Here is a 14,916-nt window from a genome sequence, read left to right on the forward strand (position 1 = left end):
ATAATTATATATGGGGTCTGGAGTTTCTATAGAATACCTAAGAGATTATATAATGTTAAAACACTACATATATTACATCCTGAATAGGCTGTAATCTAAATGAGATAAGATATATCTATAATTCAACAGATGACAGTTCAAAGGGGAGTCCGCTCAACTTTCCTCCACTGGGAAAAAGGGAGCAAGAATTTACTGAATTTACTGATAGTCTATTTAAAAATTGTAATAACCTCTCTTATATATTATTATCATTATTATTATTATTATTATTATTATTATTATTATTATTATTATTATTATTATTATTAAATTAATAATAATAATAATAATAATAATAATAATAATAATAATAATAGTAATAATGTTGTGAATAAGAAACCATGTAAGCTCCAAGAAAATCTAATTTGATTGATGTCTGAACAACTATCCTCTACTACTTTCTGGATTTTAGGAAGAGAAAATTCCTGGTAGGTAGTATATGCAGAGCATATTTTGCCTTCCTCTGAGATGAGTGGCAGTGACCAGTGATGAAAGATGTCAGAGACAAACCACTAACTGCTCTGGTATGACACTGCCAAAGCTACTAGAACAGGAGACACCAGATGGGTCAGTCAAGGGTAGGAAGAAAAGGCAGAAGAGAATCAAAGGCACACACAGAAAAGAGTGATAACTACAGAAAGGTGTGCCAGCTCTAGAGAGGGTTTATAAAGGTGAGGAACAAGTATTTTTGTGGTTTAGAAGCAACGTATGAAGCCAAATATGAATGTGAATGCCATGAAAGCAGCAAGTGAGAAATAACATAATGGAAAACTTCAAAGCAGGGTATCACCAGTATTACCTACAACCAGTATTTACAGAGACTTCTATAAGAAATAGTCTACTGGAGAAAGGATTTAATGAAATAACATGCAGGAAAGGCAAAGCCAACTAACAGTATGCTCCCACATTTCAGTCTGAGACTTAGAGACTTGCCACAGTCTACTGAATTTCAGTTACTGCAGATGAAGCACTTTGTCCATGGGTATCTCTTGATGGTCTCTGAGCCAAAAGGCAGATGCTTATTCAGAATATAAATTAATGTACTCAGTTCTGCATACCCAAACGTGGCATGTCTTCTCAGCCTCTACATCAGTGAGTCACCAAATATATGCTCAGGTAGGGTTGTGTGAACAAAAATGCATCCTGAGTAAAGTACTTTCTCCTGTAATTCTCTCTGGGAACAACAAAAATATTTCCTTCATTTTTATTTTTTGGACCAGTCAAACTTTTAAGCTCCTAAATTTTTAAAATTAATTTTCTTTAGAAGTTTGTAGCTGATATACCTATGCATTGCCTGAGTAAATATTACCTGGGGAGGCAGGATTTCGGATTTCATCTCCAGAGATTCAACTAATCAGGGCTGGAGCCACAGCAATACAATAAAGAAAAGAAAAAAAAAAAAAAAAAAAAAAAAAAAAAAAAAAAAAAAAAGAGAAAAAGAGTTCTACTTTCAATGTTTTCATCTCATGTTAGGAGTGACTGAAACATTATATAGAGAAGGTCGATATCTTGCCAGTGTGTCTCACAGACACATTTCTCCTTATCTAACCTTTAGTCCCAAGGAAGTCTCTTGATTTAAACCCCTTTAAAAAATATGTGCTTTCTGGAAATGATCCAATCTTTCATTTAATTTGACTAGGAAATTTTCACAGGATCTTCTGAAACATCCTTAGTAAACCAATGTAAGTAAATCAGGAGATTTCTGGTTCCCATTTTTCCTGTCTTAAGAATTATGAATAAGCACAGTCATGTTGGAGTAGTTCTTCACAAGTAAATTTTATAGCTGAAAATAATTGCTACAGTTTAAAGAGGAAAAAAAGAAAACTGTAAAACTGACTGTAGCATTCTCAAGTATGAACAAGTTTAAATAGAATAATTATTCTAATATATAGTAAATAAGTTAATGTCATTAAATACAACCTTACATTTAATGTAGTAAAATATTCACTATGTTTTTTTTTCCCCAAACCTGGAAATTTATAAAAACATATGTCTAGGAATTGGTTTTGAAAATTAATTATTCTTTTTCTTTCATTATTTTTTTTCTATGTTTGAAAATGATATTGTTTGCTTAACTGGAAATAAGATCATCTGAAGATATGAAATGTGAGGAGAGCAAGGTGACTGGGAGAAGACCTAGATAACAATGTTTAACACCATATTAAATGCTTTATAGAGTATTAATGTGTCAAGTATTCCCACTGAACAATGTACAAATACAACATCATGCTGTTAATATCATGGACCTGCAAAATGATTTCCAGCTGATAACCTCAGCTGCCCTTTCAAACACCAGCTGAACTGCATGACATTCCTACATCATATGTATTCATAGAATCATTTTAGAGACAGTCAAGCTGAAGCAAAGAAAGCTATGACCAGTAATTAAAATGTACAAGTAAAATATAATGATTTTTATTGTATAAAGGCTCTGCAAAATATAATAACTACATTTAGTTATTTTGCCAATTTTTTCTAGGGTTTTGGTAGCCCATCAGGTGAACATTGGCTGGGAAATGAATTTATCTTTGCAATAACAAGTCAGAGGCAATATTCTCTAAGAATTGAATTAATGGACTGGGAAGGAAACCGGGCGTATTCACAATATGACAGATTTCACATAGGAAATGAAAAACAGAATTACAGGTAAGAATCTATTGAAATTCTTATGACTCTGATGAGTGATAAATATTGTTCATTGTTCAAATATGAGAAATGGCAATAATATGATGCTGATTTTAATCAAAAGTGGATAAAGATTGTAAAAATAAACAGAAAGAATTCTCAGTGATGGAAGGATAAAGCAAACATAACATATTTGAGAACAAGGTGTCTATTAATCATGCTGTCTGGTAGAACTGCTAACTGTATAACTTTTATATTCAGAACCCAAAATTGATTGAATAGAAAAAATATTTAAATTTTTCATTAAAACCTAAAGGATATCTACCTCAGAAGCAGAAGACTGAAACAATGGATATGGGAATAAAAGACCAAAAATGCTGTTAAACCACCTGATATTTCCAAACTAAAATTTTAGTGTACATGAAGAGGAAAAGCAGAATGCCAAATCTTATTTTGAAGAAATTAAACACAAAAAAATTTCTTAATAATATTTTTCTCCTATACTTTAAGATAAAAGCTTATTAAAAATAAATGGAGAAATGACATGAAGACACAAGAAATTTGGATAATCTAAGCAGTCATTTATACTAATTTTTTATCATTGCTTCATCTGAGCAGACAGTACAATGTTAGAAAAAGAAACTAAAACCCATAAAAATATCTAATTATTTATTATAGCACACCTAATTAGGATAAGACTCGGTAGAGAAACAGATATATTGTGAACTCAAACATTCAAGGCTGGTATTCAGCTCTTTAAATCCAAGTAACATGATTCTCAAAAATGCCCACTGCCTCCCTCTGCCAGGTCCCCAGCGCAAAGGAGGTGAGAGCAGTTTGCTCTTTGTGCTGACAGGGCTGTGCCCAGGTGGGACACAGAGCAGTGCCCCTGCCCTCTGGGGCTTGTGGGGCAGCAGTGAATGGTGCACAAGTGCAGAGGATGCCTTCAGAAGCAATCAGAACGAGTTTGGCTCCTGTATAAATCAAGGGCTGTCCCTCTGCACTCAGAGGATGGCTCTATCCCCCACTGCCTCCAGCAGTGCTGTGCCTGGCACTGCCCATGGAAATCCATTTCCCCAAATCAGGAAAGGTGGGACACCTATTCCAAGGTAGTTTTAGGCAAAGAATAAATATAAGTAAAGGAAATTTCTCAAAAGAGAGGCTGGAATGATTTATACAAAAGATAAAAACGGCAGCATAAAAGTGGGGCCTTAGTAGAAGATATTAAAAAGGAAAAGATGAGAGAAATTCTCGTCAAATGAAGAAAAATGTTGAAGGGCCATAACACATAGCCCAAAAATTTATGATGAATCAGAGGAAACATATATTACTCAGGGGAAGAATTAATATGACTGAATTTGCTAACAAAAACGGGGTCTTTTTTGCTCATCTTTATTCTGAACTAAGGACAATACATATTGTTGAGGAATTGCAAGGCTGTTGTAAATGTAACATGTTAAAGCTTATGTTTGGAGAGAATTTCTTTTTCAGGACTCCTCTGTATTCATTCATGGCAAAATAGCAAGAGAATGTCTTGTTATGTTTCAAAATAAGGGAAGGGAAGTTTCAGGGAAGGGAAGTTTCAGGGAAGTTTAAGGGAAGGGAAGTTTCAGGGAAGGGAAGTTTCAGGGAAGGGAAGGGAAGTTTCAGGGAAGGGAAGTTTCAGGGAAGGGAAGTTTCAGGGAAGGGAAGGGAAGTTCAGGGAAGGGAAGGGAAGTTCAGGGAAGTTCCGGGAAGTTTCAGGGAAGGGAAGTTTCAGGGAAGGGAAGTTTCAGGGAAGTTTCAGGGAAGTTTCAGGGAAGTTTCAGGGAAGTTTCAGGGAAGGGAAGTTTCAGGGAAGTTTCAGGGAAGGGAAGTTTCAGGGAAGTTTCAGGGAAGTTTCAGGGAAGTTTCAGGGAAGTTTCAGGGAAGTTTCAGGGAAGTTTCAGGGAAGTTTCAGGGAAGGGAAGGGAAGTTTCAGGGAAGTTTCAGGGAAGTTTCAGGGAAGTTTCAGGGAAGTTTCAGGGAAGTTTCAGGGAAGTTTCAGGGAAGTTTCAGGGAAGTTTCAGGGAAGTTTCAGGGAAGGGAAGGGAAGGGAAGGGAAGGGAAGGGAAGGGAAGGGAAGGGAAGGGAAGGGAAGGGAAGGGAAGGGAAGGGAAGGGAAGGGAAGGGAAGGGAAGGGAAGGGAAGGGAAGGGAAGGGAAGGGAAGGGAAGGGAAGGGAAGGGAAGGGAAGGGAAGGGAATCACTTTCATTATGAAAAAGGCAGATATTTTGCAATATAAATAATATTTTCTGAACATGGGAAAAAATTTAAAATTGTAAATTCTTCTGGCTGATCAAGAAAACCAAAAGAGATAGAATTCAAACCTGTAGAAATTAAATCAGAGGGGTCATATTGGCCTCAAACAGTGTAATGTTGAGTAATAGGCATAAATTCTGCTAACTGAGTCCAAGTCCCCTTTTCACAAAATCAAAGGGAATTCAACTGGAGGCTATTGACTGCACTTTTGGTTCCTGTCCTACTCCATAGTATAAATGAAGGCCAGAATGAGATCTGCTCACACTCTGTGGTCTCCCTATGGTGCAACTGAAGTTCTTCTGTTGAGGAAATGGGGAATAAGTCTCATTCATACTTACCTGGAATAAGCAAAGGTGAAAACATAAAGAAGTAAAAATGTCCATCTCTGTTAGCCCTTTGGGTTTCAGATTAATTCCTCTATTATTTTTACTCAAGGCATATTTGAATATTTAAATAAAATAGCTGATTAACATGGTGACAGTTCTGGGAAATAATTATGTATAAGTCACATGCAAGTCTAATCTGTTTTGCACACTAGACAAATGTAATGGTGTCTAGTCCAGACAAAATATATGCCCAACAGATATTTTGTAAACCAAAATTATGTTGTGCTATTTTATAAATTTTTACAGGAATACATCCTATGACATAAAACCTCTTTATTTTGCCTGCCAACATCACTATCTGTGATAGCAGCAATTCCAGAAGGCTGGCTGAATAAAAACCTAATTATTGAGTACTAAACAGCTGGCCACTCTTCAGAGAATGCTGTTTTCCCTTTATCTGAGGAGCTGCCATTAAGGATTTAAATTATTCCTCTGAAGCTGAAACCACAATTCCCAAACTTCTGCTCTCAGTGCCTTTCCTCACAACTTTCGGGCATTTGCCATGTTTGCTTTCAATACCTCAAACACAGAACAGCACACCTTTTCAAAACTTTTGTTACTGTTATTTGAAATAATTTTGCCAAACAAAACAGATGCTGTCATATTTTGGAAGCTTGATTCTTATAATGACCCACATTAAATGCTGTTTCTGTTAGCAGAAATATGTAATTGTACACTACAACTAGATTCACATTAGTGTCAAATACCATAAGTTCACTCTGTAATAGTAACAGTAAAGAGACAAGCTTCTAAGCTGCTCTGGGAAGTGGATCAAAAAAATCTGAAATAGAAAAATGGCATTGAAATGAAATTAAAAGCTCAAGAAGTCGACTATTTTAAATTTTCCTATGGCAGTGCCTTGTATATTTGGAATACATGAAAAAAAAAAGTTCCAGGTCTTATGTTCAAATATAAATGTCCTCTCCTCTCCTCTCCTCTCCTCTCCTCTCCTCTCCTCTCCTCTCCTCTCCTCTCCTCTCCTCTCCTCTCCTCTCCTCTCCTCTCCTCTCCTCTCCTCTCCTCTCCTCTCCTCTCCTCTCCTCTCCTCTCCTCTCCTCTCCTCTCCTCTCCTCTCCTCTCCTCTCTTCTTTTTTCTTTTATTTTTTAACTGTATTTGAACATAAGACCTGGAACTTCTTTTTTTCTCAACATTACACAAAGTTCAATTCAGTCTGGATAACTCCCAGTTGGTGATTTCAGAAGGGTCTGGTTTTTCTCTGGGCTTTCTGTATTCTCTTTACTACTTTTTATTAGTCTAAAGAATCTATTATTAAAAGGGTAATGCTGAACACATGTAAGTTCAAATATACTTGTTTCTGTTTCAAAATGAGACAGCTCCAAGAAGTTTTCTGGGAAATCAGAACAAAATCTATTTATCCCAGATGATGGGAAGAAGGTTGAGACGAGAATGTGGTTACTGAAACAGTAAACGTATAATGATAAATGATAAATGAAACAGAAAATCCAATGTTGCATCACATGTGAAATTTTTAATAATAGTATCTAAGTGATTTACTTCTTTTAGAACATCCTTAGGTTTCTTATCTACACAAGATGATTACACAGAGACTGTAAATATGATGAAAATATCTCTGTCAGACTCTTTGTGACTGACACTGTGGCAAGTAAAATCTCCATGCAGTAAGAGCCATATCTTGCAAATCTCCCATTTAGTGCACTGTTTCTTAATGTAATTAGGAATTATTTATAGAACTATAAAACATGAGAAAGAGAATCCTAAAAGACACACAACCTCTCCTCTTTCTCTGTGACTCTGCCAGCCCACTTGACATTGTTTGATGTTCTTAGGAGCTGTACAGCTATGATACACTGCTGCTCTGAGCTGTGTCCTCAGATCCTCCAAAACTGAACAGGAAAAGTAACCATGTTTGGGATTTCAGGCACCACAATTCATAATCCTACATATTAGTTTATGAAAACAGATATATTGATGCTGAATTTTAAACAGTAGTAATTTCAGACTCAGATACATCTGTTTGTTCTACTCATGATACAGGAGAAGCTCTTCCAAGCAAAGCAAGGGGTGAAGTAAGGGGGAATTATACTTTTTAATTGGCTGAGCTATTTTTACTTTAGAACTGTTAGAGAGGTTTAATAGACACTCATCTCCCTATGATTCTGATATTTAATCATTCTTTTAGTTAGAAAAATTTGTTATTGCTGCAATAAATCACTAACTTTGGTCCTATCTATGGAGAAACATGATTAAATTATCAGACAGGGATGCTCAGGTGAGCAAGGATTTGGTGTAGGCATAGGTGAAACCTGATGGTGGCCACAGAACATCCTAATTCCCCTGAGTAATTTTAGACATTTAGAGGTAGTGGCTGACCTTTGGTAGTTAAAATGAAGAAAAGACTTTACAGTGGAATGAGCATGAGAAAGTGATTACAAACGAAATCTCATGGGGAAGTGAAAGAGAGCAGAGATCCATTAGGAACACAGCAGACCCATTGACAGGGCAGTAATAGTCAGGGAAGAGCAGGTGTGGGGATCCTCAGAGGCAACAAGTTGATGAAACTTGTTAAAAACAGGAGAGGTAGTCATTAAAATTTTCAAATCACTTCATACTGCTGACATGATCTTCCAAGCTTCTCAAATCTAGGTGGCAGTTCCAAGCTCTCCAATATCCTGTGTCTCTCCAGGCTTTGCTTTAGGAAACAAGATCAGTTGTTGAAAGTAAACCAAGAATTGGTAAACTTTTTGGGACCAGGTAGCAGAGAGTTTTCAATTCACTGAGTAGAATATTGGACTTTTAATTCTTGTTTGATTAAAAGTTTGTATATTTAATTTTAGCAATAGTATTATTTCTCTCTGTTTTCTTAGACAAATCAGGTAGGTAGTCTGCTGCCAGAAGCCTTGATATAATGTTCATCTTAGATTTTTTTTAAGGTTGAGGCTATTTATATTTCACCATTGTTGAACTAATGATGGAATATCTTGCAAAAAGACTCACTTATCTTTCTGTAAAATAGAGGAAAATATATTTATCTGTAGAGTCTTTTAAATTTTACTGCTAAAAATTCTGTAATAGATAGTAAAGTAAGTATTATTTGAGAGTAAAAATTTTATGTATCTTTAATTAAAAATCTTTAATTAAAAAACATATTCCACGTAGCATTGCTGCTTCAGAAACAGGACACAGATAGGCCATTGCCACTTCCTTGGTGTACAAAATCTCATTTTTAAATATTGGTGTGGTTCTTGTTATTACCCAGACTTTTCAGTGATGTATTTGTATAAGTAACATTTTCTTCTTGTGTCACTTGAGTTTTTTAGGTAAAATAGGGGATCAGTCTGACTTGTAGGTTTTTCAAGCCATCTGCTTATCTTCTTCTGCTTTATTTATATCATAGTAAACCTTCAAAGGATCTATTCAGTCTTTTGTAAAGAAAAGTATAGTGGAAGATATATAGGAAATCTGTAGCAAAGTGAAAAAATAAACACAGATCCTCTTGGGAACCAGTTCTGTGCTCAGACCCCAGTACTTTTCTTGCCAAATATGAAAAATACAGAATAACTTTTAAAAATTGTCATGGTGCATAAATGCAAAAAAGGCTGTAGGTATTCACTTTTCTTTGGAAGCTGAAATTCAATTTGCAAGTCTACTTCAGAGGAAATATCCATGTAAAATCCTATTAACAGACAGAATGTTATCTATGGTATGCATCATTTCCATGATTTGAAAATATTTTCATTCAATAGTGGTTTAAAATCAATAACATGGATAAAAATATTTAACATCTTTACGTATATATAAACACCTGGCTTAAATAATTTTGTTTTATTTAACAATACTGTCACTCCAATTATATTCCATGAAGCCTAAATACTGGAAGTGCAAGGATTCAATCCAATGCCCATTAACCAGAGGTCTTTCTGGAAACATGCCAGTGTTGCTATATCATATCAGTGACTAAAACTCACTGGCAGTTCATGCAGTATCTCCAAATGTAAGCAGAAATTAAATATAACAATTTCTCTGACTACAAGTCAATGTAAATATACTCATGGAATTTTTAAAAATTAACTTAATCCACATGAATCCCAGTATACACTATCCATCCACAGCTAATCATTTCCCACTTCTAACTTAGTTAAAGTCATTTATAGTTCAATATATAATAGCTGTGACTACCATGGAGCAGAGGTTTCCTTCTTCTGTGTTATGGAATCTAATGAGAATGCATCAAGACATGCTGGCTATACTGCAGTGCAGTTGAAATATTCAGAAGATGAGCCAGGGGCCCCTGAGGTAACAGAAGCCAAGAGAGAAACACCACAGAAATATCTCAAAAGAATCAAGGGTCATTCCTCCAGGAAGGGGGCACAGCTGACAGCCCAGTGCACACATGGCATGGGCATAGGCAGCAGACAGGAGCTGGAAGCCACTGTGCCACTGGAAAACCGAGACTTACTTGCCATTACTGAAACTAGAGTGTGGCTGTCAGTGGGTGCAGGCTGTGCAGAAAGAACAGGCAAGGAAGGAGGGGTGGAGGATTGCCCTCTACATCAATAAATGGATACACTGCAAAGAGCTGTTTCTGAAGAACAGCCACAAACAGGTTGAAAGCTTACAGCTAAGAACTGGAGACTGAGACATCAAAGGGAGCCTGGTTGTTGGTGTCTGCTCCAGGCCACTTGGTCAAAGAGCGTCTATTGGCAAAGGCTTCTTGCTCTAGCTATGGGAAGCATTGCACTTACAGGCTCTTGTCCTGCTGGAGGACTTCAGTCACACCAACATCTGCTAAGAAATTATCATAGCAAGCTGTAGACTATCCAGGAAACTCCTGGAGTGCATGGAGGATAACTTCTTAAACCAGTGTCCTGGTTGGAAGGACAGGTATCTGCCAACAAAGGCAGAAGCTTCTCTTTGAAATGGAGAATGTAAACCTACTCCCTTCAAATTATTATAATTTTGAAATTAAGGGGTTCTCAGGCAAGGATATGGGAATTAGGAATAACAGTTATTTACTAGGAAAATTAAAATAGAAATACAGTATTACAAAGAACAATCCCATAAACACTGAGAGTCAGAATACAACCTGGCACCCTGTCAGTCACTCAGGGTGTTGGTAGCAGTGCCATTAAATGGTGGCTGCATCCTCCTGCAGTGGCAGATGTGGTTCAGCTGAAGCAGTGCTCCTGTAGAAGGAGCAGTTTTCCTCTGAAGGTCCAGGGATGATGTGGAAAGGTCTGGTTTTCCTCTGGAATCCAGTGGAAAAAAGGTATCTTGGTGTCCAAAATCTCAGTTTTTATCTAGGTAAGAAAGGCTTGGCTGCTCCCCCTGGCTGGAGCATCTCCCAGTGGGATGATGTAATTTTACCAGTCACACAGTGGGACTGAATGGGCCAGCAGCAGATGATATCTTCCTGGAGGGAGGACAGGTTGTGGAAAAGATAAAGATGATTGCCCCATCTTGTCTTAAAGATGGCCCATTAGCAGATAATTTGTGCCACAGAGATAAGGAACCACTACCCCACCTGGTTTTAACAGATGGTGATAGAATACACATTTCTGGCTACATCAACCCAACACAGCCAGGTAACAAGCAGCCCTACCAGAGAGGATAGAATACTGAATCTGATGGTCACCAAAAAAGTGAGCTAGCTAATCACTGATGTCAAGATCAAAATATCAAAAGCAACCTGCACTTCAGTACTCACAGAATCATAGAATCATAGAATCATAGAATCATGGAATCATGGAATCATAGAATCATAGAATCATAGAATGGTTTGGGTTGAAAGAAACCTTAAAGATCATCTAGTTCCAACTCCCTGTCAAAGACAGGGACCCTTCCCACTAGACCAGGTTGCTCATGCATTGGTGGAGCTTGCAGTCCTGAGGGATGTGGGTCAGACAAACAGTAAAGTTGGGAGCCTGAATTTTAGGAAAACAAACCTCCAGTCAAGGAATGAATTAATAGGACCCCCTGGGAGTGTGTCCTCAGGGATAAGGAAGCAGAACAGACTGATAGATCTTTCAGGATGCTTCCCATAAAATTCAAGGTCTAGCAATCCACGGTGCAAGAAACCAGTAAAGAAAGGCAAGACAGCACAATGGCTGATTTGAGACCTGCTGGTCAAACTAAAGGGCAAGAAGGAAGTGCACAGCAGTGGAAGCACAGCCAGGTATCCTGGAAAAAGTGTAGGTACACTGCCTGGTTATGTAGGGATGAAATCAAGAAAGCTTTTCAGCCACTTAACTGAAGAGAAGCTTGTTTTCCAGTATGTTTCACCACAGCTATCACTATGGAACATAGTGGGCACGATATTATCTCCTCCTCCAGACTCCTAAACTTGTTTTTTAAGAAATGGAAAATATGCGAGTAAGAACAAAAATATCTTATTTTCCCATAAAGCTTATCTACAATAAAATGAACATCTATTCAAACTTGAGGCAATGAATAAAAAGAATACTTTGTAAAAATTTTTTAGGCTTAGGCATCATCCTAAATTTAATGAATTTAAGTGATTATTCACATTTTTCTACAGGTAAATGAGATAAAGATTTTTCAGTGCTAACATTAAAGCTGTTGGGCCCTAGGAAGAGTCTGCAGGACCCTATCTGAGACACTGGATTCTCTGTGCATGCCTGGGGAGAGATAAGCTCCTCAGACAGAAGCCAAATCAGGCAACATGCAGAGCAGAAAGCTGCCTAGAGTTAACCATTAGGAAATTCTGAAAATAGCAAGGCATCCATTTATATCCCCTGACAGCTCACAGCCCACAGCCTGAAGGTAGGAAGACAATATCTTGTCTTACAAAAGAAATGAAAGGCCTTGGGTTAATGCATTCATTTGCCAGAGTGTATCCAGACCTCAGCTACTGCTTCCCAAGAGAAAGCAGCAATCCCTGCTGCCAGGGAGCAGGATCATCAATGAATCTGTGACACTGTGCAGGGGTGAATTCACTGCTCAGTGAATGAAGAGGTACCAGCTCACTTGTCAATGAAGTAGGAGAGGGATTTCTAAGACTATGCTCCCTGCTCCATGTCTTACTTTGAATCAAATAGGTTTTTATTGAATTATGTAATTATGAAGCAGTGGATCGTATTCTGCTACACACATTTGTACTCCCTTTGAGGCTCAGTGAATGTTAAACAATTTATTTGCAGCAGCACACATGTTGCTGGTTATGGCATGCTGAGGGAAGGTTTGTGGTTTTAAACCTTTCTCTTGCTGAGTCCATAAAAACCTTAACTCCAGTGTGGTTGGTAGTAATCATTCAGGTCAGTTAATTGTTACATGAAAAGTTGAGAATAACAGCCACTGGTAGCTCAACCACTTCAACCTAGTGAAGAAAAAGTAAATTTATGTGAGAATAATGTAATTCTAGACAGAACAGAGTTATCAAATCCTTGCTGAGGGCGACTACAGAGGTACACAAGTCTGAGATCTGAGAGAAATCATTAAAAAATGTAAGTATTGGCAGAAAAGTTATCAATGGAAACTTGGTAGTGATCTGACTTGTTACATGTTGTAGTTCAGTGGAGATTTCACAAGGTCTGTCCCAGCTAAGGGGCAGACTGAGCATGTTGTGGCACCTAAAAGAAAGCTGCACAGACTTTAATATATATTTATTGGCTTTTTTGCTTTTCCAATTTAAAATGAACACTTCCATTTTGTTTTTATTATCTTCACTATCTACATTGTCAGTCTTGCACACTTTTAAGCCTTTCTTGCTTTATGCCACCTCTACATTTACATTATGAAAGAATTTCAAACAAGTATTTTAACAAAATTTAGCAAATTCTATGCTGAATGGGCTTCACTGTCCCCAAAGTAAGAGCTCCCACTTCTACCAGTAATAACACCAAAAAGAGCTACATTTCTATAAAATGCTTCCATCAAAGCATCTACAAAGAGTTAAAAAGTAATGGTTTTATTAGTGTAGATTTTGATATAGAAGTCAGTAACATTATTTCTTCATCTCCCCTGGGCTTTAACATGAAACAGCTCTTGAATAAAAGGATTTTGTGTAGCTGAGACACTTCTGGATATTTGCCACCCATAAGGAATTTTTTAATGCCAAAACTCCACTTTGTAGAATATTTAGACATCTCCAAGGTCATGTGGTTTTTAAATTCAGTCTATTCATCACAGGCACATAAATGATGTGATATTTGCTTCAATTTCTATAAAAAATTAATAATATAAGAATTGATTTTTATTGTTACAATAACTTTCTTAATTTGAACTTGTGTGCTCTTGTACATTTTTCAGTGTTTTAATTCTTATGCTTATATAATGTGTTAAAACTCTCTGCAACTTATAATAATTTTCAGAATGTAGATCAGCATAGTGAAAATTCATGTACAAAGTATAATGGACATATCTAAGGACATGTCAAATGTTACAGATAGATACAGCACCACAGTGCAAAAATTTAGAGTTTCATTTATGTTTGCTGATCACTGATATGCAGAAAATTTATTATTGCAGCATAAGGCATCTATCTTGAGTGTGCAAGCAGAAAAATTAATGCAAAAGTAAAATGCAGAATGAGAAAAAAAATCTCACAGTAAAATTTACAATTAGAAAACATTTCTGTATTGGAAAAGTTTCTTTAATGAAGATTCCCTGATTGCATCATTCTCTTCATTATTATCTGTGCAAGTGTAAAGTGCAGTACATTTTCAGGGTCAAATTCAGGTCCAGCTCCAGCTCAAAATATTTAACCTGGACATTATACTTCCCATTGCTCAAATCTGAAAAAAATGACACTTCCAAATGCCAGTCCTGAAAAGGTAGAAAATCTGAGTATAAAAAATGGAATGTGTCTCTGATTTCAATGAGGAAAATTATATTCATCCTATGGATGACCAAGACTTCCACCAAAGTGAAGTTGATCACTAAGTGTTTATAATATTATAATGAATTTATTTAGTATTAGTGGCAATATCTCAAGATTTAAAAAAAGTTCTGCTTGCAAAGTTTTCTGAAATGTCCACAGTTTTCACCATGAGCCAATCATGCAAATGTAGATCTCTGTAATGCAGAAACAAAGAGGAATGGGAGCTGGAAACCCCCTGAGAGAGCCTGGGCTATGTGTGCCCCCACAGCTGCTGACTCTCTGCCCACTCTCTGCCCTCTCTCTGGGCTAAGCAGAAGCTTGGTGGACCTGTCAATGTGGCATTGAGCCCAAGCTGAAATATCCTGCCTCTGAGTAGGCTCAGTGTCAGCCAGGATAGAGTGTGGGCAGAATGAGCTCATGTCTGCCCAGAGAACTGACAGAGCAAGCTTTCATCTGCTTGAAAAACACAAGCAGAAAGTCTTAGAGTGACCCCTCTTTAATCTAGAATGTACATGGTTAAAGTCTCTGAAATTTGTTACCAGCTTCCCAGCCAACCAATGCCAGTGGTTTTTCCTTTTATCATTAACAGCTCCACTGGCAAGGTTTCTAGAGCCTGATCCTGAGAACACTTTCTGCACTGATTCACTATTTTTAGCAAATACCAACAAAGTGGTGTGGTATTTTTTGTGGGTTTCCTTCTTTCTTGAGTCAAAGATTAAAGTGTACCTGTAGGGCCTGAAAAGAATCTGGCAAAGGGATCATTTCCA

The 14,916-nt window shown here is 37.1% G+C and overlaps 1 protein-coding gene across 1 annotated transcript in view; it reads left to right on the forward strand.

Annotated features, from left to right (window-relative positions):
* Positions 1-14,916, forward strand: part of ANGPT1 (angiopoietin 1) — a 148,387-nt gene that overhangs the window by 108,883 nt on the left and 24,588 nt on the right. The window contains exon 7 of the mRNA XM_056485645.1: positions 2,519-2,685. Coding sequence (XP_056341620.1) covers positions 2,519-2,685 — 167 coding nt within the window. The remainder of the gene's footprint in view (positions 1-2,518; positions 2,686-14,916) is intronic.

The sequence above is a fragment of the Oenanthe melanoleuca genome, chromosome 2, assembly GCF_029582105.1.
Source record: "Oenanthe melanoleuca isolate GR-GAL-2019-014 chromosome 2, OMel1.0, whole genome shotgun sequence".
NCBI classification, from domain to species: domain Eukaryota; kingdom Metazoa; phylum Chordata; class Aves; order Passeriformes; family Muscicapidae; genus Oenanthe; species Oenanthe melanoleuca.